General features: G+C 49.7%; 1 protein-coding gene across 3 annotated transcripts in view; it reads right to left on the bottom strand.

Annotated features, from left to right (window-relative positions):
* The window catches only part of LOC116942335 (monoglyceride lipase-like), a 29,683-nt gene extending 4,288 nt beyond the window's left edge, over nucleotides 1-25,395 (bottom strand). Inside the window, exons 1-8 of one of the 3 annotated variants that reach the window (XM_076067080.1) lie at nucleotides 25,303-25,395; nucleotides 20,617-20,705; nucleotides 17,846-18,056; nucleotides 14,706-14,812; nucleotides 6,941-7,077; nucleotides 5,852-5,962; nucleotides 2,706-2,795; nucleotides 2,156-2,371 (exon numbers count right to left, since the gene is read on the bottom strand). In XM_076067080.1, coding sequence (XP_075923195.1) covers nucleotides 2,156-2,371; nucleotides 2,706-2,795; nucleotides 5,852-5,962; nucleotides 6,941-7,077; nucleotides 14,706-14,812; nucleotides 17,846-17,982 — 798 coding nt within the window. In that variant the 5' untranslated portion in view covers nucleotides 17,983-18,056; nucleotides 20,617-20,705; nucleotides 25,303-25,395. Of the gene's footprint in view, nucleotides 1-6; nucleotides 139-2,155; nucleotides 2,372-2,705; nucleotides 2,796-5,851; nucleotides 5,963-6,940; nucleotides 7,078-14,705; nucleotides 14,813-17,845; nucleotides 18,057-20,616; nucleotides 20,864-25,302 lie in introns of those variants that run through there. The other 2 variants (XM_032954107.2, XM_032954106.2) reach the window with 2 other exon arrangements.
* Nucleotides 25,396-26,055: the final 660 nt, after the last annotated feature.

The following is a 26,055-nucleotide window of genomic DNA, read 5'->3' as shown; positions in this document are numbered from 1 at the left end:
CTGCAACGACCCCGCCCCACCGCACGGACGCAGACACGAGCACGGTTACTCTTCCCGTGAACTTCTCTCGTCCGTTCCTCCCACCGTGGTTGCGCGGACCCGGTCTACCAGTCTGCTTTGTCTCGCTCGCACTGTATCCTGTCACCACACAGCAGGCCACAAACGGCTTCTCTTTACTCCTTCTTCCCTCGCACTGCCCGACTTTGGAATGCCCCTCCCCAAGTTCGTATAACCTTGGATCAATTGGAGAAACGTGTTAACTGTCATCGATCACAACTGCAATCAGTGCCGCTTGTTGCTGGCCGTTTGGCATTCTGGGCCTGTGCCCAGAAGCCTGTGACAACAACAACACAACCCAGGAGGGCCGGCGGCGTTCGCGCGATCTCGCACCCAATTTCCCCATCAAGACACAAACTCAGTTCTGAGCAGTGTCCCTTGATTAACCGTTTTCATTGATGACGGAATATTCACCCATAAAGGATGGTGCCCAATTGACCGATTTGCGTTACAAAGATGTTTTGGCGTGGCTGGAAAGCTGAGATCTGGCGCAAACGTAAATCGAGTCGATGGCTAGAACTTATAGGGATCAGAAAACCTCGATATTTTAATTTGGCCCTCCCCCAAACATTACGGCGCAACAGTTGATTGGTGTAATTCATGGGGCAGACTCAACCTGAAGTCTCATGCTAAACACTAAACCATGATACGAACACTGTTAACAGTGAATTAAGTCAATTTGTCTCTCGTGTAATGTGACACTAAAGCCTATATAGTGTGCCCACCGCCGCTTACTGGTGCTGCATCACAATGAACCCATCGAGAGCCTACTGAGATTGGTGAATTATAATCATGCAAGATTTACCCAGCAATGTCTCGCCGAGCCTCACGACTCTCAGGATGGGTCGTGATTGGGATTGTTTGGAAAAGTCCACATTGAACATGTTTACACGTGGGGGGAAATCTGGCATGATAGTAGGAAACCCCAAGCCAGTGCATGTGGCCTAGCATGAGCAGTTACACCCCTTTCTCTACTGGAACATTGGAGCCGAGCCAGTGCGGAGCCCTCACGGAGTTGGGATGCTTTCCCACTGTTTATTTTTTTGTGCCAGGCAGAGCCAGAACAAAAATCAGAAATATGCCGACATTTGAATCTGGCCTGGCGCAAAGGAGGATGGCCACTCATGGCACACAAAGTGCTCGTCACAAATGAACCACGACACCTCGCTGATTTCGTCAAGGAGCATAAACCACCATCACACGAACTCACCCGGTCACCCTCGCAGCAGCGGCGGCTTTTGGCTAACCAGCGAACAAAGGACGGTCACCGCATCGCGCGCTTTCAGATGCGCTTCTGCGGCCGTCTGGAACGCTCTTCCTTCCAATATTAGGAAGCCACTGGAGCTATGCACTTTTGAATCAAAATCGGAAACTCATTTCTTTAAGAACTGCTTTTCATGTTTCGTTTGTTGTCATTCCCCCGCAACACCGATAAGCGCGGCTGGCTACGTACGGCGAGGAAGAAGTTCAACGCACGTATAGGACTGCCGATGCGTTCATCGCAAGCGACGCCAATCAGTGCACCGTGAGGTCATGGCATCACTGCGTCATCTGCATGCACCTCGACTCGTTCATTTTGTGCGACGTTAGCGGCACGGCTCGACCTTTGCATACTGAAAGTAAACTAAACAATTTTTATCTTACTCATTGGCTTTTTCGGTAAAGTCAGGTATGTAGAAATACAATAAAATTATATTGAAACAAAACGAAAAATTGTTTAGTTTCAATTGTTTTGTTTCAATATAATTTTATTGTATTTCTACATACGTGACTTTACCGAAAAAGCCAATGGGTACTTTTATGCAGTCACGAAAGCTTTAATTCTTCATTAATTTTTATCTTACCATGCAAGGCCCACTGAGCTATACAGCCCTTTTTTTCAGAAGCGACCTGGCCACAAATGACAGCTCAACAAAGTGGCTTAACGCGTGGGAATTCATAGCAGCCAAAAAAAATCGAAGCAACAATCTGGCGCCTCGTGGGCTCGGCACGGCCCCCGGCACGGCTCGGTTGTGCAGTTGAAAAAAAGACGCATTTGGAGAGTCCCTGAGGTTTTTCGTCTCTACCGCGCATGGCAGCCGCGAGGGCGCTCGCTCACGTGCAGGGTCTTGTCGGCGCTGCGTGCGCGCTCGTGAAAGGCCTTGGAGCCGCCCACGAAGCACAGCTGGTCCTCGTCGCCGTGCAGCAGCAGGAACGGCCACGTCACGTCCGGTAGCAGCGCCTCGATGCGCGCCACCGCGTCCATGAGCGTGGAGAGGAAGCTCACGGACAGCCCAGCGTGGTGCACCAGCGGGTCCGACTCGAAGAGCTCCACCTGCAGCAGACGGCGACGCATTCAGGTGCGCGTGTGGCTGTGCGTGTGGCTGTGCATGTGGCTGTGTGTGTGGTTGTGGGTGTCGACTCAGCCTCAAATGAGTACCTGGTGCGGTGTGTAAACAACACCACTGGGTCTATAAGGGTGAACTAGAATTGTCGATTTTTTTTTAGGTGATGCTGTGCGGTCGTGCGTCTCTGTGGATGAACGAAAGTTGTCGTTTTTGTAGGCGATGTTGTGAGGTCGTGGGTCTGTACGGATGAACGAGAGTTGTGGTTTTCTTAGGCTATGCTGTAAGGTTGTGCTTGTAGGTGCTGATGTGAGTCGCTTCAACCTCCGCCTTGTTGCGCGTCACCAAGGTGGGGCCGATGGAGGCCAAGGTGAGGCTGGGCAGCAGGTACTTGAAGATCTTCATCAGAAAGATCTGGGGAGCAAGGGCATGCATTAGAACACATGTATCAGAGAACACATCACAGGCATTAGAACACATGGATCAGAGAACACATCACAGGCATTAGAACATGGATCAGAGAACACATCACAGGCATTAGAACACATGGATCAGAGAACACATCACAGGCATTAGAACACATGGATCAGAGAACACATCACAGGCATCAGAACACATGGATCAGAGAACACATCACAGGCATTAGAACACACGGATCAGAGAACACATCGCAGGCATCAGAACACATGGATCAGAGAACATATCACAGGCATTAGAACACACGGATCAGAGAACACATCGCAGGCATCAGAACACATGGATCAGAGAACACATCACAGGCATTAGAACACATGGATCAGAGAACACATCACAGGCATTAGAACACACGGATCAGAGAACACATCGCAGGCATCAGAACACATGGATCAGAGAACATATCACAGGCATTAGAACACACGGATCAGAGAACACATCGCAGGCATCAGAACACATGGATCAGAGAACACATCACAGGCATTAGAACACACGGATCAGAGAACACATCGCAGGCATCAGAACACATGGATCAGAGAACACATCACAGGCATTAGAACACATGGATCAGAGAACACATCACAGATATCACTGCTAAACCCAAAATTAAGCTTGGAGAGCTGAATGGAGTTAAAAAAATAACTTACTGAACGACCCAATGCAAAAGATCCCCGGGTTTGATCTTCCATGAAGCTCATGGTCCAGCCTAATTCGCATCCGCACAAACCACAGCAGATACGGATACCTGATGCGCAAATGTAAAACTCTCTATTGCGCAACTGTGGTCATCCAGAACAGACCATGCAACGCATAACGGTGCAATGCCCCGATCCACAGAAACGAGGGAGACATCACGGCGATACTACCCCACTGCTGCCGACACGGTTATCTCGCTTGCCTGCCTGCATGTGAAATTGCAGTCGTCGCTATGCGTCTGCGTCAGCCACATTGCGACTGTCGGGAAGCGTCAAGGGCGCTCGTGCAAGATACACCGCTGGAAGTGGTGACGGCCGACGGACGAGACTGGCGGCAGAGTAGCGGGCAACGTTGATGCACGAGACGTGGTGGTGGTGGTGGTGGTGGAGTGGCAGCCAGAGGAGGGGGGGGGGGGATGGGGTCACGCGGGAGAGGTCGCCCACCGCGGAGATGGAGCCATGAGCTCAGCCCATGCACAAAGTCTCACGCTGACCGTCTTGCGCGCAGCAGCAGATCTTGTCCTGTGACTGTCCAGCTGATATGTGATTCGCGTACTGCCGATGATCGCCCGGGCTTTTGCTGCAGCAGCAGCAGCAGCAGCTAATCCCCGGGACGAATGGCGTGTGTTGTTTACAAGCTGCTACACTCCTGTGAGCCTGCCTCGCAACAGCACAACATCACTGCCGAGCCGTTTTGCGACTTCTTTTCCCACAAAAGGTGAAGCGTCCTGCGGGAAGGCACGACTGCGACTGGCTCATCAGTTGACGGCGCCCTAACCCTACACTCCTCAAACGGCACCGGCGCCGGGCACATTCGCACACCCACGTCCGGACATCAACGGACTGCAGATGGTGGACCTATTCTCTGGATAGCTTTGTGTCCACGCTGCTGAAGGTCTGCGAGGAGGAACTGCACATTACGCTTCCGCGCCCGGTCAAACGTATCTTTCAGCCCCGGCACTTTCCCGTCCATTTTGGAGAAGTGCCCGATCGATCCCTGCACTCCTCAAGACGTTGCAAATTATCGGCCTCTCTCCGATCTCCCTGCAAAGTCAAAACGAGTTGAGCGGGCTCGTGCTGGCGCGGCCACGACCGCATGGAACCGTCCCGATAGCCTTCAGCCCTATCCAGGGAGCCTACGGAGCCCTCCACTGCACTGAGACCACAGGACTATTGTCAATTCCTCAGTTGGCGGTAGCACTTCTCGCACTGGATACTTCGGCTGCTTTTGACAACATTCGGTCACCGTGTCCTTCCTGCACTGCCAGCAGACAAACCTTGGGATCGGTTGACGGCGCCGTTCGCTGGATGGAATCTCACCTGACCGGCCGTTTTGGCTTCATCAAACACAGACAAGGCACGGCCAGCAGCAGTCCCGTCTCTGTACGGCGTCCCACGGGGATCTGTCCTTGGCTCTATTCTCTTCGCAGCTCACGTGTCTCCAGTAGCCAGGCTCAAACAGAGTTTCGGCGAATCCGTACCGTCGATATGGTGACGATACCCAGCTCCACGTCCCTTTCGAAACGTCTGCTCCTGTTTCAATAAACGTGCTCTCAGAATGTACATGGGCTCTCCAACAGTGGCTGATGCTAAGCAACTCAAACCCTCAAAGTTCGAGGCCGCGATTCTTGCAACTCGTCAGAAGCTACGACATCTGAACGTGCCGGTTTCCATCGTCGTGGTGGGCGGTTCGATAAAACACTTAGCAATCTGAAGCTGCTGGGTAACAGACTCGACAATCATCCCACCTTCGAATCACGCATCAGCGAGTTAATGCGGCAATGCACTTACCGCCCCTGTCGCACATACGCTCGCATGTAGTGCGGTTGCCGCGTGCGTCGACCAGCGCAGCTCTCTCATGTACGGCGTAAACAATCGCCTTGGCGAACGTCTCCAGCTTCTCCAAAACACCCTCCTCGCCAGAGTCGTTTGCCTGGCCCCTCGCGAGTTCTTCAATACTTCTGAAGGAGCTGCGCTGGTCACCCGAGCGATGCCGTCCACCCGTATGTACCATCACGAACCCTACGGCCATCTGGTATGGACCTGCTGCTTTGTGAGAAATCCACTTGGGTTCGGAGAGCAGAACGGAGTTGTTTATCTGCAGCCCCAGTGGTCTGGAACGGTCTGCTGACTGAAGTCTGGTTAGCCGTAACAGCCGGTGCTTTTGAGACATAGACACAAAAAAAACTCTTCTGTTCAGTTTAATTTAGTTTCATTTCCTCAGTGCCATTGGCGCTTCCCTCTGAGGTTTTTGTGCCGCGTACGGCGCGTTATAAATCTTGGGATTGATTGACGGCGCACCTTGAACGGCGAGACGATGTCAGGGTTGCCTTCGATGAGAGGACCGATCAGCACCACCCCAGCCACCTTGTCCGACCTCTCGCTCGCCGCCAGGATAGAGATGGCACCACCCTGCACGAGCGTGCACACACACAATGTCATCGTATCTGGGATTTTGTGTAGCGCTTTTGTTAACGCGCTTTACAAGCAGTATAAATTGTACATTAGTATTGGTTGATGGGGAAAAGGGATGGGGTTTGAGTGTTGGGGAGGGGAAGGGATGGCAAGGAAGGGCGATGATAGGCAAAGGGGGGGGGGGGGGGGAAGGGGCAGGATGGTTAGGTTTACGGACGAGGAGAGGAAGTAGTACAGAGATACAAATGCAATACAGATTGGATTTACGATGCAATGTGGAATTATGAAGCCTCAAAATATAACTGGATCACAAGACGCTGTACAGCAACAGCGGGACGTCCATCACAAGGAAAGTATGCAGTTGTTTATGCATCTTATTAATAGATTGTCGTAGGACACATCACCTATTACACATAAATGTACACGGAATTATCGATTCACTCCTTGATGAAATCCTTCGAATACCATACGGGTCACGGGGTTTTACTCAACTAGACTTCACCACGCTGGTCAGTGTGAGTTGGTGATGATGAGGAGCACAGACATTTGAGAGCATAGCACAACACAACAATGGATTTTTCTGCGCTGCCATCTGCTGAAAGCATAAACCGCGGCAGCTGGCTGCACCACCTGTGCTGTGCACGGTGTCCGTCCGTGCAAGTTGTTATCCAGCTTCCAAAACCTGCCGAGATTGGGCGCATTCCGGGTGATGTGGTCATAGGCGTAAGGTTAACAGAAGCTGATGTATAAAGGTCACGTCACAGCATGTCCTATGCCTAGCTATTCCACTCCAAAAATCACTCCGGCCATGTGTCCCAACAATTTAATTGGAGACGTGGCTATTTTATCTTGAGAAACGCGGCCTCTCTCTGCAAAAGTCTCCCTCCTCTTGCTGTACTGCGGGGGAGTTGTGGACACCGTTGCCCTCGTACGACCGCTTGCAGCCCGGTGTGTTCTTAGGAAGCCCTCGCGCACCATGGAGTGTCCCAGCAGGAAGATGGGCAGGTCCGGGTAGCGCTTGCAGATCAGATCGAAATGCTGCAGGGTGTCTCGCACAAACACCTGGAAGTCCGACACCTGCATCCGTGGCCCCTCGCTCTGCCCGTGCCCCACTGGGGGAGGGAGCAAGGGGGAGGAGAAGGGGAAAAGGGCGCGCGAGGTTACACTCACTCTTTCGTCACCGCGGCTTCAGGAGGAACGAAGCAGATGCAGAAACGCCGGAGTGCGGCGATGTGATCGCTAAAAGGATCACATGAGCAAGCAAGCGTACAGTTACATACATTTTTAAGAGGCCCAAGTGTGGTTTACAGTGTTAGAATTAATATGAATTTCCAATGAATATTCATGTTTTTGTGACCGTCACATTCAGGGGTGTTTCTCATGACACCGGCACACAATTTACGAACTCTTGAAAATTAGATCACATAATTTTCGGGGTTTAAAAATTTGGTTTTGTGCTGACCACAACGTTGCCTGGTCAGTGGACACCCTTCTAGAAACGAAATAACAGAAAATCATGAACATTGCACTGTAATCTGCGTATTAACCATGCTACTTGTCCGTTTGATGCCAATCCATCATCACTGGCCAATCGCAGCATTCCCCACTCTGGTCTGTTATTTATGAAGGTCACCTGAGCTACAATGCATGCCCCTTGATTGGCCAGATTCAAAGTTCCCGCCAAACGCTCGACCAATCCGCGTGCTCAGTTCTGGTGCGTGGCGCTGGCAGCGAAAGGACACTGCTATAAAGTGAGAAGCGTCAAGAGTTGGTGAGTGTTGGGTGAGTGGTGAGTTGATGGCTGGTGAGTGTTGGGTGAGTGGTGAGTTGATGGCTGGTGAGTGTTGGGTGAGTGGTGAGTTGATGGCTGGTGAGTGTTGGGTGAGTGGTGAGTTGATGGCTGGTGAGTGTTGGGTGAGTGGTGAGTTGATGGATGCTGTCAGGTGAGTGGTAAATGTATGACAAGGGTCAGGTGTCATGTGACTTTCACATCTGTAGAACAGGCTGCCCTCTGTTCACAGTTTACATTGTCATCATTAAATATGTATACCATATAATTATATAAATAAAGGGATAATTATTCGAAATAACTATGAATCAGAGCAGCTCTAATAGAGAATATCTGGCAGAATTAAGAATATGATGATAGGAGGATGTGGTGGCATCTACAGCAATGGCCATGAAAACGGATTTTGACAAATGACTCGTAATAACTTGTCTCATAAACATGAATTCAGATGTTATTGTCCACAGCAAGTGACCCTGAAGTCATCTGCATCAATCACACTCAGGGCAAAGATTTCACAAAAGGCCAGAATGTCCCAGTAAGCATGGAACGTTGGGTACGAACATTATTCCCAACAATTCAAAACGCATGTTCAACGTTGGTCCAACGTTGGCATGCTTTTTGCTGGTGCTGCGAACCATCCGAGCATGCCAAACCACGCTCGCGGTTTTAATTCGAGTCACGAGCCATAATGTCAGACCTCTCTCCGTTTGCCCCAAGCACATTCGCCTAATTACATGCTGTGTGTTTGTAAATATGTAAATACCGTCCCGTCATGCAATGTGCAGCGAGGCAGCTAATGTCGCCCTGACTGCGTATGTAACCTAAGCTCTGCTTTGCAGGAATCTGTACGTATGTGTTGAGGTGCAACTGACGACGCAGACACGGTTCTTGAGTAGGGGCGGATGCCAAGGCTTATTAAGGGCTACTACCGGTAACTTATTAAATGCTTACGCCTAACAGGTGACAACCCTAATATCTCCCCAGGGGAAAGGGTACTGGGAGGTCCCTAGCTCCACCCAGGCTAGACGTGATCTTCCCCCAGCACCGACCGAGGGATCATCCAACTCGGTCGGCCGGGTGAAGTATCACTCTCGCCTGGCGCTGATTCCCCCTACCCTGGATCCCGACTCCCTAACTCTCTCCGTTCCTGGCCCTTCGCGACGACCCCCCCTACGTCACGGGCTCCCCCTTATATCCCCCGTAACCTCTGACGTCATCCATTCTCAGCCCCCTGAGTGACATGACGTCCTCCACTACTCGTCTACATATGTATGCGTGTGCTACGGGTGAAATGGATGTCTGTCATGTTTGTGAGTTCATTGGGGTGGGGGGAGTAAATTCACAGAAGGTGGCGACTAATTTAGGCGGCCCAGCCAGTTATCGAGTAGGTCCAGGTGTGGCACCACCTACCGTGGAGATGAGTATTTAAAGCGGGCTGTGAACAGCGCTCAAGCGGGACGATAAAGGCAGCCCACGTCAGCGTATGCGGTGGCGTCAAGGAAACAGCAACGACACCGCAGCAAGGGCGGTGAGTTGAACCCAGCTTCCTTGAGGTCGGACGTGGCGAGGTGAATGTTTGTAGGCAAAGCAATTAGGCCTATCTGCGTTGTTTTTTTTTTGTTGCCAGCGGCCGAGTCCGGGTGAGGCCTGCAGGCCTGAAACTGGAGGAGCGTTGTGTGGGAGAGACGAACCAGGGAGCTGAGAATTGAGGAAGAGTGCGCAACCACTTCTGCTTCAAACTGCTGTGTGGCGGTGCTGTTAGTGCTGCTGCTGTAGGGGAGTGCTGTACACTAGGTGAGCGCGAAGAAGTGGTCGCTGTAGCATACTGGATGAAGGTGGGTGTGGGGGGGGGGGTATGCTGTAGTGAATGGCTGGAGGGTGGCCACGAGTGTGCACCTGTGTGTGACCCTGACCAGAACCTGAAGGAACTAATTCTCTGGGTGCTCGTTTTCCTACGCTTGGTCAAGGGTACAGCGAAACTATTTCTGCGGGTGACGGTTTTGCGTAGTTACGCGGTGTGTTGGTGTGTAATAGTGCAAAGCATGATGCCTCCTTCTTGGGGGATGTGGCCGTGACCACTTGACCCCCCACCTCCCTTAACCTGGTGAAGCTAAATGTGTTGAGACCCTTTTGTTCTGCCTCGGCCCTGGTCTGTGATCGCCCGCGAAGTACAGACTAGCACGCCATGCTCTCCCCCTGGCCCTGGTGGACTCCTTTTTGTGTAGTGACGCCAATTAATTGATAACCCACCGTCACAGTATTTACGTTGAACTTCTTTCAAAAAACGTAAGCAACCGTGCTAATCGGTGGTGCGGGGGCAAGGACCACAAACTGAACACAAGACCGTTCTAAAGAAATGAGTTTTCAATCTAGACTTGAAAGGGCATAGCTCCAGTGAATTCCTAAATATCGGAAAGAAGAGTGGATTAGATGGCCGCAGAAGCGAATATGAAAGCACGCGCGATGAAGTTTCCCCAACTGCGGTTATACTAGCATGCATGTACAAGCGTGCGTTAACAGGTGCACTTTAAACAAGTACACAAATACAAACAAAGACACCTATTTTTATACGTTCATAGCCTGTAGGGTTAAGTGCTATTCGTGGCCTAGCCCTTTTGTTTACCTAGGAAATCTTTGCCGATTATCAAGGCTCTTCGGAAGGGGGAATGCCAATGTTGCTGCGTGTAAATCCCAATTGGGTAATTTGCAGGTAAGTTTTCAGCATTGTTTGGCCAATATCAGTAATATTACGAGTTTATTTCGCTTGCTGGCTTCGAGTGAAACTGCGTTGTGTATTTGCCACCGACAACTATCCAATACTCTATCTCCTTGTTGCTGCTTTTCGTTGGAGATATAAATAAAATGTTATTAATAGACCGTTTAAGGTACACGGCAGGAGGTGGTGTGACCAGCACGCCATCCGGCTCCTCGTCTCTCTGCACCTTCTGACGTTTTGCAAATTGCTCCAGGTACAGTACTCATTTCAGGCTGAATCGACCTAGGAGTGGCCCAGGACCAGTTAAGATATTCATTATTGATGTTGGCCATGAGGGCAAATTGATCTCGAGTTATTGCTTTGTAGCACACAGAGCTCTTAACTGCTACAGCTCCTCACACATGCGCATGTAGTTAGTCAAGATGGCAAAATTAACCAATCGCAGAAGACGAATGCACTCCCAGAGAAGTTTCCCCCTTTTTAGACTGGGCAATTTTGCTTTAAGCAAACGTCCCTCTATTAAATTACCGGGCACATGCCCAGATGGTCCAGGTCATCTGGCAACAGCGGTTTTAACTGTTGGACTCAAACACATTGAGGTCGGGCAATGCTACCACAGCACTACTTGGCTGGGTTTCCACAACATTTACGTGTTTTTTTAATCCACTGCTGAATGGAGGGCAAGCCTCCCTAAGCTGTTTTGAGTCGTGAGAATTACTTTACCATGCTCCACGCTGGTCAGTGTAGTGTGCTAATAATGTCCACGTGGCATAGACGCTCGGGCGTTGTTACAGTACGATGGATTTTCCAAAACCTATTTTATTTGACCAGGTAAGGCCCACTATTTTACAGAAGTGACCTGGCCACATGATGGCTCAACAAAAAGTGGCTTATGTGGGAATTATCGCAGCCAAATACTCAAAACCCGTGTTTATAAATGGGGAGGAGGTGGGGGTAACATTGGAGGACCTAGAGATAAATCTAGGTGATCACATGGAGAACATGCAAACTCCACCTCCTGTATACCAGGCAATGTTCATATACTGCACTATCCTCTGCTGACAACACAGCCCCACGGCCGATAACGCCCATTTCATGCATGGCAGTCGCCCCCAGCCAAGCAGTATCCAGGCTCAAACCCCGTTGTTAGTTTCTAAACACTTGATAAGATCGGGTGTCTGGGTCATAAGCCAAACGCAGTACAGAGCCAAATAATTAGATTTTGTACATTCGCATTGACCGAAGCATAACTTCATTAACGAGTTGCCATGCCCTTTCTAGCACTGGTGTAAATCAATAAAGGGAAGCGAGCCGAATGGATCTGTAGAAATGCACAACGCTCATAATTCAAGAGGCTTATGCGTTCACAGGAAATTGGATGTCATCTGAAACATGTTTTCAAAATTGAGTTGAGAGTTTTTTTTAAAGGGATCATGTTTTTTGATAACGAGAAATGATCTGTTTTGTAACAAAGATATTTTTATTTTGCCGACCCCCTCCCCCGATCGGGTCCAGTGCTGTTATCGAGCACCTATTGAAGGCCGGCACGACACACGAGGGGGATAATGGCCAACACCACGCCTGGCCACCTTTGTCTGCCCAGTGGCGATGTTTACACACCGCACCAGGTACTCATTTGAGGCTGAGTCGACCTAGGGGGAGGCTCTGGCCCGGTAATCTTCACCTGGTGTTGGCCGTGAGTGGGAATTGAACTCTTGGATGCCGGGTTTGTAGCGCAGCGTGCTAACCGCTACACTTTTTTGGTAACAAGACGCGCACACACACCCGCGATTCGCCACTAAGTCGTGGCGACGTCACCACGGCGCCTGTGCCAGGCTAGGTGCACGTTAAGGCCACGTGCAGTGTCGAACGCCCGCTGGTGGGAGGTCACGGGACAGACCCAGGTGCCCACGTCCCCGTGCACAGCGTTGTGCACGGGGACATTGTAACGTGCGCGGAAAACAATCGATTGGCCACGCGCAAGGAGACGCGCACAACGCACTCGCGAGCCAGTGCGAGCACAATTTCCACGACGTGGACATTGCATCGCACCGCAATTGCATAACGTTGAAGTGTATCGTTGAAATCCCGTTACCGTTACTACCCCGAGGGAACATTCGCTCAAAGCATTCACCCTATTACACAGTGCAAAATGTATTTCATTGTGTGGTGACTGACTTGGAGACGTACATTCTTGGAGGCAATTCTTTAATTAAACACCGAGCACACTTTGTACACTTTATACAATACACCCTACACCGTTACACACTCTGTCTCTCGCTTATACGCAACTCTACACTGGTGTCTCGCTAGCCGTCTGACACTGACGGCGCTGAACTAAGACTACGCCTAGCAGCGCAGTAATCAAGTGGAGACAACAGTGATCTTCAGCAGCGATGACGACGACGTGGATCCCACTCCAAACGACAGCCCCTTTTAGTCTCCCAGAGTGGCCTCACTCTGCCCTGGCCACGCCCCCCTTCTAGAACCTACTAGCGGGTTCCCTGACGTGTCCCTTCCGTGACCTCTCCCCGAGATCCCTCTCGGGTCTATCACGTGGCCTGCTGTCAGTGAGGGCTGCTTCAAGCTGCACAGCCCCTTCCCTGCCAGCAGCCAGCGCTATGATGCTACGTACTGACCAATTCTATGTCACTACAATTGCAAAAGAGGCATATTTATATACAGTACTTTAGTATGTAATGGTATGCGGATTTACAGCTACGGAGAGCGTCAATTTGATCATAGATCACCTCGGCGGAAAACTAACTCGGGCTGAAAGAGTTATGCCTGGTAAGGTTGATGGAGCCTACATGATCACCTGCTGTGGAAAGACTAGTGAAAATGTCTTTATTTAGCAGGGAGAGACTTATACTTATAAAAAAAAAGTTGTTCAAATTTGTTGGCTAACATTGTACAGGACAGCCTGTCCTACAGATAGGGTGACATGATATTCCCTCAACAGACACCTGACCCTCGCTGGATAAGATTCGCCAGACACCCGCCACGCCTCGGATACCATTAAACCAGACGATCGCACTCATCCACCCACTCGCCAGACAGACACCCACCACACCAGACACAGCACTCACCAGACACCACTTTTACTCACTCGTCAGGACACTTAACAGACACACCTCCTGATCAATACCTGCAGACACACACTCACCACGAACACATAGCCATGGGGCAATAACCACTCGCACACCTGACCCTTGCATCAGACACTTAGACACTACCCGCAGACACGCACCACTCTCACTGGGACACTTAAGGCTCACCTGTATAATGACGGAAGTTCCTGTTGATGTCCTACCCTCACCTCACTTTTTTTTATACTTGCACGAGGCAGACGCTTTATCACGTGACGCCACTTCTACTCAACAGATACGTTTAATTGACACTCGCCACTCAGCCATTCCTCATACGAAGTGACAGTAGCGAGGGATGCACTCTAGGACTGGACAAGGAGGCATCAGAGGTGAAATGACACCGTCTTAAATCGGCAGCCAGTGCACCGCCGATTACGATTTTTGAGGCGGTCCTGGTCTTTATTTTTGTCGTTGCCCACAGGTCAAAGGTTGTAGAACAAAGGTCACATTCAATCCCCAAGCTCCCTGGAATTCTAATGGTCAACGAAGCCTGCATGGATGCTGCATGACAACAATAATTTGAGTGAATGCTGTGACCGACTTCTGGGTACATTCGCGAAATTATACGGTACGGTGTGTACCCTCATCTTGGATCTTTATCCTGCCATGGGATGACTGCAGGACCGATTATAATTACCTATCGTGCAAATGTGATTCGGTACCAGGAATTCGCCGGCTAACGTGGTTTTCCGCTCAATGCAGCTCCTGTTCAGAAACGCATCGACCGTGTCACCAATGAGGAACTACTGCACCTACCTCTACTGCCCACGATTTAGCCGCTTTTAATGTTAAAGAAATGTCGTCAGCCATCCAAGCACTATGCAGGCTCACTGCTGCTTAGCGTTGGAGATCCGGTGCATTTCCAGGCTGATTTGGTCACACAAAGGCCTTCAGTGTGAGTATGAAATAACGACTGCAAACAGGTCAATAACCAGTGTCTGGAGCTACTCGTGCAGAGACCACCTCATCGCCCTGCGGGTGCGAGTATCTCGCGCACAAAGGTTCCGTGCCTCCATGCCGCGGGATCGCAGTGGTGCGCCGCTCCACGACGGCGGTGTGGCACGCGCCAAATCGCTCCCCGCTCACCGTGGTCGTGGGCGAAGGCGAAATACCCGAGCGCGGAGAGACGAGACGCGACCTCGTCGTAGCGGCGGCAGTGCTCGCCAGCTCCGTGAATCACGTGCACCAGACCCCTGCAACAACACCACCGTCGCCGTCACCTTCGCCACCAAAGTCCGCACCTTTCGATTTTAGAACGGTGCGAAGGAGGTTCAATGTACATACAGAGTCACCGCCAATGTTATTGCCGCTGCTGCCAGAACATCACCACCACCGTCGCTGCCACCGCCACCCAATGTCAGCACCACCACTACCCACTGATACCACCACCAACCACCCAACGTCAGCACCACCATCACAACAGCACAAGAGCGCTCAATATCTTCCTCATCTCCTTAGTCTGTTTCTCTAACGTAAATCATTAAATATGCCTCCTTGCCCCAGAAAACCCATGGGCTTCCCACTGGATTGTACAGGGGTCTCAGATGCGGTTGAATGCAGATGCTACACAAGTTTAAACTGTGTAGTGCTGTAGAGGTACAATATGAGCCAACGCACATTGTCTGGGCGATCTGCCACACCGCTGGTATCAGGCATTAAGGCACGCTGCTGCATTTTCACTATCTGCTGTCTTGGTGACGCTTTTAGCGAAAGTATTTCGAAAATCTTTTCGGTAAACAATCGCCAAAAACGTGACTAAGGCCATATGGGCCACCAATCGTCAGCGCAGGAATGTACATACGTATGTCGAACGTCTTTCGCACCGTACGTAGCCAAACGCGTTAAATTCGAAGACGAACGCCTTCCCCCCCCACCTCACCCCTCTGCCTGGCCGGGTGAGACGGCGCTCGTAGGGATGCCACCGGGGCATCAATAGCCAGAGGCGGCGGCGGCGATCGCCCGATCGGACGTGGCCATTCGCCCAGGCAGGCGACGCCGTGGGTGGAGTCAAATGTGTCATTCACGTCTCCCTCTCGGTTGTCCCTTCGAGGTGCACGGTTTTTAGTGATTTGGCTTTCCCATTCCTACACTCGGCACTCCTGCCGTGTGTTTTGTATCGTAGCGTTCTGACCCACCCCTGCTGGGCATCTATGAAAAGGCGCTTTGGTGTTCATCGAATTCCTGCAGTGTAAATAAAAATTGCATTTTGTTCTTCTATACGATACACCAAATGCGTTTCTTCATTGGTGCAACTGGATATTTGTGGGTTGAAATCTCAACGAGCTGGATGGAATTAGCCCAAACGTCCTCCCGCCCAATGAAATGTCAAATGTGAACCGAAGCAAAAAAACTGATTGAGGCCTGCTAACAGAGATGTGGCACCTGCCCCCGTGCTCATTCAAGCAGGGAGCCCTCTTGACCCGTGACTGGCATTCATCTGCATTATTTTTAATTCACAGCACTCCTCCCACACAGCACATCTCACCACTCGCAAACCGCCCGGCACTCGAAGAGACACTCGCCACTGATTAATGAATGGGTTGAGTAAAACCCGCAACCATGTTTGTCATTGACTCAAGGTCTAGGTCGCTGTGACGTCACCACGCATTTTGGGTGGCGTACACTCACCAATGGAATGTCATTCCCATTAAGGTTGTCCCTCAAATTCCGTTTTCCTGTACAGTATAACTATTGTTCTCAATGTCCTTATCTTAAATGGACAGGCGCTCACTGAGATTCACGAGCGCATGTAGGAGAGAGGCCTTGATAAATGTGCCCGTAGTTATTTTAAAATCTGACATTTTTAAAACTATGACGCCTTCATACTACTCTTGAATGTTAGGTCACTTGGTGTTTAATGTCTATAGCAGACAACGATGGTTTGATAACCTCCTGAACGCATTACAAAGTGGCAGCTGGATTTGAATGATCATGTCACAACAAATTGGCTCTAGTGTGCCGTTTATACACTTCCTGGGTGACTTCACACACACACAGTATAGTGACTATGGTATTACACATATACGCACACTGTGCCTTGATTTTAAATCTATCAGCAAATGTGCCGAGCTCATCAGATCTCGTGAGTATAAGGAAGGCTGAGCCTGGAGAGTGCTTGGATAGTTTGACAACATTGCACAGAAGGTCTTAATAACCAGCACGTGGGATTAGGTAGGGGGTGGGCATAAGAGGGCAGTACAAAAAATCAGTGTTGTACTGTACTTCTATGCCCCCACACCTGTGGTCCCTTCAGCTGCACGTGTCAACGAGGGTGAAGTACGGTCAAATAACCCCCATGATGCGGACTGTGGGAGGGTGATGACAACTCACTCAGCAGTGGATCGACAAAGGGCACACCGTGGACTGACAGGCCCATAAGCCCGACGGCTGGAACGCTGTTAAGAGTTACCCTCAGAAGGTTGCGTGTCAACTTTGCGACAATCATGAAATCTGGCAGAAGGAAGGATGCGATGGCGAGGTGTGGAGCCGCAAACGCCACCGGCTACACGTACACGATGACCATTTGACCTTAAAGGGAATGTTGTTTTGTTAAATTGTTAAACGTTCCAAGTGCAACGATAGGAGGGTATTATTCCAATGTACAATACAGTTTTCCGGTTGATGTGAAGTTTCAGAATGACACTGTGCAGTCAAAACAGAGCAACACCCAATAGGTTATTCACCCCTTCAAAATAAAGGTTTTTGGGTTAGATCGCGTTGTTTATAAATGTGTCGTAACCCTCCACCACCCGACACGGCCAATCAGCAAAAAAGTGTCACGTTGACAAAAGACAATTAGTTCACTACTTTAGCCCATCGGTGTGTTGAGTGAATCCACAACATTTACAGTTTGAATACGACGTTTCGCTGGTAATTACATCCAGCATCATCAGGCAATTCGCCAGAACATTTACAGTTTGAATACGAAACGTCGTATTCAAACTGTAAATGTTGTGGATTCACTCTTCAACACACCGGTGGGCTAAAGTAGTGAACTAATTGTTTTTTGTCAAAGTGACACTGCTGATTGGCCGTGTTGGGTGGTGGAGGGTTACGACACATTTATAAATAACGCGATCGAACCCAAAAACCTTTCTTATGAATAATATTGGTCGCGAAAGCCTACGTGTTAAAGGTTACTCCTTGCTAGGGCAGCCGCGTGCCCTTTTTACGGCCTCAGCGGCGAAAGGGAGCGGAGGCGCAGATCACCATTCCCCCGCGCTCACCTGGGCTTGCCTTGGGTTGGCCTCCAGTAGCGGCAGTAGATGGAAAGGCCATCGGCGTTCGTGATGTGATCCGTCTCTCGGTCGGGTAAATTCTCATCTCCTGCGGGCGAGGCCTGGCTATGGCCACCCTTGCTCATACTGAACGGCGACGAGCGGAGTCAGTGGGAAATCCACACGGGGCAACAGCAGCAGCAGCAGCAGGTGGCTGCAACTGGAACACAAAGTTAAGAAAAAACACTTTAGCGTACTATATTTTACTTTGATAATAACAGTGCAGTGATTATTGAGGGCAACAACAACAAAATCCATTGTACAACTGTCCTGCAATGTCTTTAAGTCGCACTGCGACCTGCACGGAAAGGTCACCATGCAGCAGTGGATTGACAAAAAAAAAACAATCTGCTTGTACAATTATTATTCGACATTCTTTCACAGTTAAACTCTTGCAATGAGGACAAGGGAAGTGGCGGTTGCAGGACCTCTTGAGAAATAGCGGAGCGTCGTGCCTTGTTGAGAAACTGCCATGAAAGACTTACAGTGACCACGCATCAATTTACATTTCAGGAAGCACTTTTTTTGTGCCTCAAAGCACAAGCTAAACATTCTCCACAATGCTGCCCTGCGAACGGAAATACTGAGAAATTAAATAACCTATTGCTATGTACTATTGGCGATTCATGACATGGCCCTTCTGATATCACAGTTGCAGACACTGCATTACAGTTCATAATAAAGGTTGTTGGGTTAGATCGCGTTATTTATAAATGTGTCGTAACCCTCCACCACCCTACACGGCCAATCAGCAAAAAAAAAGTGTCACGTTGACAAAAGACAAATAATTCACTACGCGTTAAACTGACTGCATTACAGTGTTTACTGAAAAAATGCAACCGTGACCCGGGTCACGCTGGCAAAATGAGACTCATCCCGCTCTCAAGTGCTCTCGCCCGGTTCGACGCAATGAACCTTCAACTCTCCTACTTTCTCCGCAACCGTTTGCTTCGACTGACCAGAGATGCAATTGATTCCGTCTGTAACCCAATACGCACAACAATTGAAATGTATGGAATCGTTGTACTGTCTCATATCCGACTCGCCGGGCACTGAGGCATCGGCAGATATGTGCAGAGGTCGGATATCTCCTAGAAGGTTACGGTTATCCTACGCACATATTATATATAGTACACCGAGTGCAGGCCTCTCTCTATGCCGTGTCGGTCATGAGGTTTGTCTGACCTATGCTTCCCCCCCGCAACTCCGATTAGCCTGTTGGCTACGTACGGTGCAAAAGAAGCTCAACATACAGAACTTCACCAATGCTGATCAGCGTAGGTTGGTAAAAAGGAATCCCGCCCCCCAGGATTGGTTCAGCTATCACTTGCCGCTGACGTTGGCCATGGCTGGGAATTGAAACTCAGGTCAACGGATTCGTAGCAAATTGTGCTAACCACTGCATTGACGTAGCTATAACGTTACGGCATATCATTGGTGTTTGACACCAAAACGGTCGGCTGCAACTAGCCGGACAAGCAGGTTCATTTGGTAGGCAAGATATTATTTCTGAATACCAATACCACACGGAGATGGGTTTAACTTAGCCGAGGCTCCTACCTCTGCCAACAATGTACTCACAAATAATAAGCAACACGCATGTCGGTCTACAAACCAATACACAGTACTGCATTACAAATGACGCTACACAATAACCCTATCACGAATACTGTTATGTTTATCATTTTGCATCTGATGGTGTCACGGCGTAATGGATAGCACACTGGACTTGATCTATCCAGCAGCATGCATGGTGGGGTAAAGCGTGGGTTACTCTAATTTCTTTCAAAACGTCTGTCAGCGTGGAAGAGTAGGCCAACTGCCCTCTTTACGGACTCTTCTATAGCTCCCTCTCGTGGAGGGCCTTCTACATGCAGTGGCACAAGCAGGCAATTGCAGAGCTGTGCCTCTATCCTGTTGTAACGGGATGCGAAACCACATCACCCGATGCTACAATGGTGATTTTGTCATGATTAATACTTGATATGTTTGTTTGAACCCTTCGGGCAACCGTGCTAATCGGAGGTGCGTACCAAGGCAATATGTTAAGTCGAGCACGCTGCAAGCTATACCATAATATACATTCCATAACGCAGCATACTCCATTTACCAGCATGACACACACACGTGCCAATCCGACCAGGCTCCGAGTAAACATTTCCGATGTTAAATTTTGATTTAAAGCTTTCGTGACTGCAGTAATTCATATTCTTAGTTCTTTCGGTAAAGTCACGTTGAAGGGAACAACAACGTGACTTTACCGAAAGAACTAAGATATTTCCGACGTTGCTTCAACGTTGGCCTTTTAAACCTTGGCGGGTGTTCACTGGGGCGGCGATGTGTTGAAGCAGTTTTTTTTTTTAAACGCTTACCGATCTTTCGAAGGGGGAGGGTGGGAAGTTGCTTACGTTTGTGTGTTTCTTTTAAAAACAAACAAAAAACCTCGTGCGAAGTGGCCCGATTATGAATCTCTGTAAGAACCCCCCTCTCTCGGCAGACCACCACTTCGATCGGCGGTACGGGTAACAAGGAGGTGGCAGACGTCACGAAGTCCATCAGAGATGTCATGTTCACAAAGACTTGCGCCAGTCGGTGTAAACATCGTACAACGCGCCCTCCTAGCAAGCCAAGCACAACGTTCACGCCGTACAAACTACTAGACGGCACACACAAAAAGGGGAGTATTGTCAGAGCACGCACGTGTTGATGCTTCGACTTACGTTATTGCGGACTCGCCGGCTGCGGGGCTAAAGAGCAAGTCGAATGCGCAGGCGAGAAAGCTCTTGGTTGTTGACCTTGGTCAAGACTCCTGAAGATGAGAGACCACGGCGGGCCAGCAGCACACTGAGAGAGCCGCCTCTTCTGAAAGCACTTTCAGTGGCCATCCATTACGTCACCAGCACCACCAATCCGCCCCACACCCACTCGACTCGCACACACGGCCCTTGTGCGACGACGCACGTGCAGCGCCATGCAAACACCCAGCCACCAACCAACACACCCACCCACCAACACACCCACCCACCAACGCACCCACCCATCAACACACCCACCCACCAACACAGCCCCGACCCACCAACACAGCCCCGACCCACCAACACAGCCCCGACCCACCAACACAGCCCCGACCCGCAAACACACCCACCCACCAACACACCCACCCACCAACACACCCACCCACCAACACACCCACGACCCACCAACACAGCCCCGACCCACCAACACAGCCCCGACCCGCAAACACACCCACCCACCAACACACCCACCCACCAACGCACCCACCCATCAACACACCCACCCACCAACACACCCACCCACCAACACAGCCCCGACCCACCAACACAGCCCCGACCCACCAACACAGCCCCGACCCGCAAACACACCCACCCACCAACACACCCACCCACCAACACACCCACCCACCAACACACCCACGACCCACCAACACAGCCCCGACCCACCAACACAGCCCCGACCCGCAAACACACCCACCCACCAACACACCCACCCACCAACACACCCACCCACCAACACAGCCCCGACCCACCAACACAACCACCCACCAACACACCCACCCACCAACACAGCCCCGACCCACCAACACACCCACCCACCAACACATCCCCCACCCACCAACTCACCCCTCCACCCACCAACTCACCCTTCCACCCACCAACACACCCCTCCACCCACCAACACACTCACCCACCCACAACACACACTCACCCAGCCACCCACCAACACACCCACCCACCAACACACCCACCCACCAACACAGCCCCGACCCACCAACACACCCACCCACCAACTCACCCACCCACCAATACATCCCCCACCCACCTACACACCCCTCCACCCACCAACACCCCCCCACCCACCAACACACACTCACCCAGCCACCCACCAATACACCCCCCACCCACCAACACATCTTTCACACCCCCCCCCACCAATACACGCACCAACTTACCCCGCTCCTCCACCAATACACCCCCTCATGCATTCGGCCACAAAACCCAATCTATGCGGCACCCTTTATTTTCCACGTGTCAATCAATCCCGTGAATAGATTCAAGTTGAATGTGTGGGGAGGTGGGAAGGATGCCAGCACTGCGTGAATGCAGAGGAGCCTATTACCAAAGTGTGTGCTGTGCAGACGGGCCATTGTCCGAAACGTCACCGCTAATATTTATTTTAAGGCTGTGTTGTTGACGAATGCGTGCAGTTTTTTTAAATCACCATCGTGTCTCTTTTGACCGCCAAAGTGTATCTTGGCATCAGACAGTGAAACTGAAAGCGATCATTCTGTACAAAGGATTTTAATCTTATTGAAACATAAAGTAGTTACTCCCCCCCCCTCGAACCGCTGTGTTAACAGCCTTATTGATGTATTTGTGACGTGTTCAAACGCACGTGCTATTGTCTTGTCTTTGCAAGGCAACTTGTCAAGGTGATAGAAGCGCAACTCTGCAATTGCTCACTCACTCCACTGCTTTGTAGAAGGCCCTCGACTCGGGGGAGCTCTTTAAAACCACCCCGAATGGCATTTGGCCTACTCTCCCACGCTTGCCAGACGTCTTGAAAGAGTTGGGAGTCCCCCACACTTTAACCCCCCGACGCACAGGACCTGCCTGTCGAATGTGATTTGCACATGTATAGCCGTGCTGGGAGATCGAACCTAGCAAACTCTGGATTGCAGGTCAAGTGCGCTTACGATTACACCACTCCACAGCAGCAAAATCAAACTGCAGCAAACATTTGGACGATAGCGCACATTTAATTTGTACGCAGACCAACCCATTCAGTTGCTTTTAACCTGAAGCATATGCTTGATGCGTATAACAGTAACGTTCACGTGCAATTCGCGTTAAGGCACTCTACTATTCGACCTGCCATCATAATTGATATGCATCTACTAATCATGTGAATGCCAGTGATCTGTGCTCGGAAGTTATTAATCCGCGGGTGCTCTATTGCATGGCAATATGTTTAATGTGTTCCATCTTATCAGGCTGAGTTTATCTTCCACCCGGCCATATGCACTTCCAATGATTCTTAGCATATGAAGGCTCACGAAGAGTTACTACCGCAGTCGCTCTGCCTGTCACAGCACCTGTATACAGCTGATGAAATAAGTCGCAGGGGTCCACATGCAGGGGTGAATTTAAAAATAAACAGGCAGTGTCGCATCCCCATGCCTGTCTCTCCACGGACAACATTCAAAGTATTTCTTACGCGATCCATTGGCCGCAGGGTAATCTGGCAGTGCATATCAGGATCGCTGATTTCAGGACAAGCAGACTCAGGACCAGTTTCGACAGTGTATCGTCAGTAAGGACCAGGCTTGCTTTAATCAGTGCATACTAAGTATGCATATTAAATAATCTGCATTCAGTGTGGAGGCATTGTGTCTGGTTCACAAGGCGTGGCATTGCAACTTTTTGTTTAACTTAAACGACATTGGCGAGATATGTAAAAGACAGCGTGAAGGGGAATGGTGACATTCTCATGGTCATGAATACATGGACGAAAGGTAGCGATCAGCTGGGACCTGTGCGCTCAAGGGCAAACTCTCAAACATTGTGCCACCGTAACCCTTGCTTATCGATCCGTACTGTACGTGCAGGGCCGTCCGTAAATGACGTCACGCACCTAGGGGGGGGGGAGGAGTCAGACATTTATGACGATGTGTGACGAGGTGGGGGGGGGGTGTTTGAGAAATGTGACGTCACATCAAAATGCGCAACTTTAAGTAAATATAGACAACACGTTCTACTTAATTAAATATACTTTTTTTAAATAAAAGTTTTCTCCAACAACATCAGAGTGCAGCGCCGCATTAAATACCGCACTACAATGACAATAGTTTAAAGCGATTTGAAGCATAAATTTCGATTTAAAGCTTTCATGACTGCAATGATTCATCTTCTTTGGTTCTTTCGGTAAAGTCACGTAGAATGAGAATAAAATAATAAATTGATAAAATAAAATAACAATAATATTCTCACGACGTTTCGGCCACAACACAAGCGGCCTTCATCAGGTGAAGGGAGCGAGACTGTCTGGTAGGACAGCTCACTCCAGCGCTGTCCTACCAGACAGTCTCGCTCCCGTTCACCTGATGAAGGCCGCTTGTGTTGTGGCCGAAACGTCGTGAGAATATTATTGTTATTTTATTTTATCAATTTATTATTTTATTCTCATTCTACGTGACTTTACCGAAAGAACCAAAGAAGACGATTTGAAGCATGTTTAAAAAAAATGGGGGGGGGGCAAAGCTTTGTGACGTCATATTTGAGTGGGGGGGGGGTCTGACTTTTTGTGACGTCGTGTGACGAAGGGGGGGGGTCAAAAATCGTCAAAAATCGCGTGACGTCATTTATGGACGGCCCCATAGTTCAAATTGTATCCTATGCTTGCATGTGGCAACACTACGTTCAGGAGCAAATTAAACGTTGAAACTACCATATACATGACCAAAAAAGTATTACTTATTGCAAGGGGGCATGCTTTTTTTTTTACAAATCATCTTGAAAAGTATGCGTTGCTTTAAATGCGTCTAAAACACTGGGGACGAAGAACACAGTCGTTCTCCCTTTAAACAACTCAAAAAAAGAATGTGGCATTGAATCTGAGCACTGTGTGAATTCTTCACTCATAACTCGTTTGAATTCGCTCGCACAGGACACCAAACACTGCATACACACACAGACGCGCGCGCGATCTGTTTACCGCATAGCCCAGTGCGCATACAACACGTTGTTGGGCCAATCACGGGAAAGTCCAAAGATTACAAAGCACGTGCCAACAACGTTGGCGCATCGCTGCCATGTTCACTGGGGCGCCGTGCATGGGCGGGGGGGGAGTGAAACTGCAACGCAGAAATGGAAACTCTTGTGAAGGTTGCACATGGGGAACAACAAGTAACTCCAACTACTTAAAAAAAAGTGTTTTTTTTAACAACGGTTTTATTTTTCGATTTAAAGCTTTCGTGACTGCAATGATTCATCTTCTTTGGTTCTTTCGGTAAAGTCACGTAGAATGAGAATAAAATAATAAATTGATAAAATAACACAATAATATTCTCACGACGTTTCGGCCACAACACAAGCGGCCTTCAGACAGTCTCGTCCCCTTCACCTGATGAAGGCCGCTTGTGTTGTGGCCGAAACGTCGTGAGAATTCTATTGTGTTATTTTATTTAATCAATTTATTATTTTATTCTCATTCTACGTGACTTTACCGAAAGAACCAAAAAAAAACCGGTTTTATTTTAAAGTTGCACTCAAAAGTGAATAACTCGATTGGTCAACGGTAAGCGGACGACATCTTGACTACGAGATGTGACCACGACATACGGAGGAATGAAGTTTTATAACTTTTTTTCACAACTTCGCTTAACTCACCGTCGTGAAGCACGTCAATGATCACGGCGCCTGCTTCTTGGGCGAGGCGATTCCACAGTTTAGGGACCGCGAGCGTTTTTGACCTACACAAATATAGATAAATAAGAAGCCGTCCATACAAAATGTTAATTGCTTTAAAGTAGCGAATTAATTGATTAATTGATGCCGATTGTGCTACAGGCATGCATTGTCACCGGATCTGAGTGCCTTGTGCAAAATGTGAAATTGATTGGACAACGGGAAGTGGACGAAATTTTGATTACAAGATTTGACCACGACAAACAGAGGAATCAAAGTTACGTGAAACCCGTTGAAGAAGAACCGATGCGATTGCTGTACTCTTTGGTTCTATTGGGTAAAGTCACGTGACTCTACCCAATAGAACCAAAGAGTATGGATCCTAGCAGTCACGAAAGCTTTAAATCTAGAATTGATGCGATTGCTGTGCTGTATCGTGCCGTCTCACCCACACGCAGCGGCTGCACGTAAACCACTGGTGGATGATCATGGATGCACCGCGTGAACACGTGCAAACATACAGACGCGTGAACACGTGCAAACATACAGACGCGTGAACACGTGCGTACGTACAGACGCGTGAACACGTGCAAACATACAGACGCGTGAACACGTGCGTACGTACAGACGCGTGAACACGTGCGTACAGACGCGTGGACACGTGCGTACGGACGCGTGAACACGTGCGTACGGACGCGTGGACACGTGCGTACGGACGCGTGAACACGTGCGTAC

The sequence above is a fragment of the Petromyzon marinus genome, chromosome 14 (genome assembly GCF_048934315.1).
Source record: "Petromyzon marinus isolate PM22_M1 ecotype Great Lakes invasive population chromosome 14, UKy_Petmar_22M1.pri1.0, whole genome shotgun sequence".
In the NCBI taxonomy this organism is placed as follows: Eukaryota; Metazoa; Chordata; class Hyperoartia; order Petromyzontiformes; family Petromyzontidae; genus Petromyzon; species Petromyzon marinus.
Note: the sequence above shows the minus strand (reverse complement) of the source record. Positions and strands in the feature narration are given on the sequence as shown.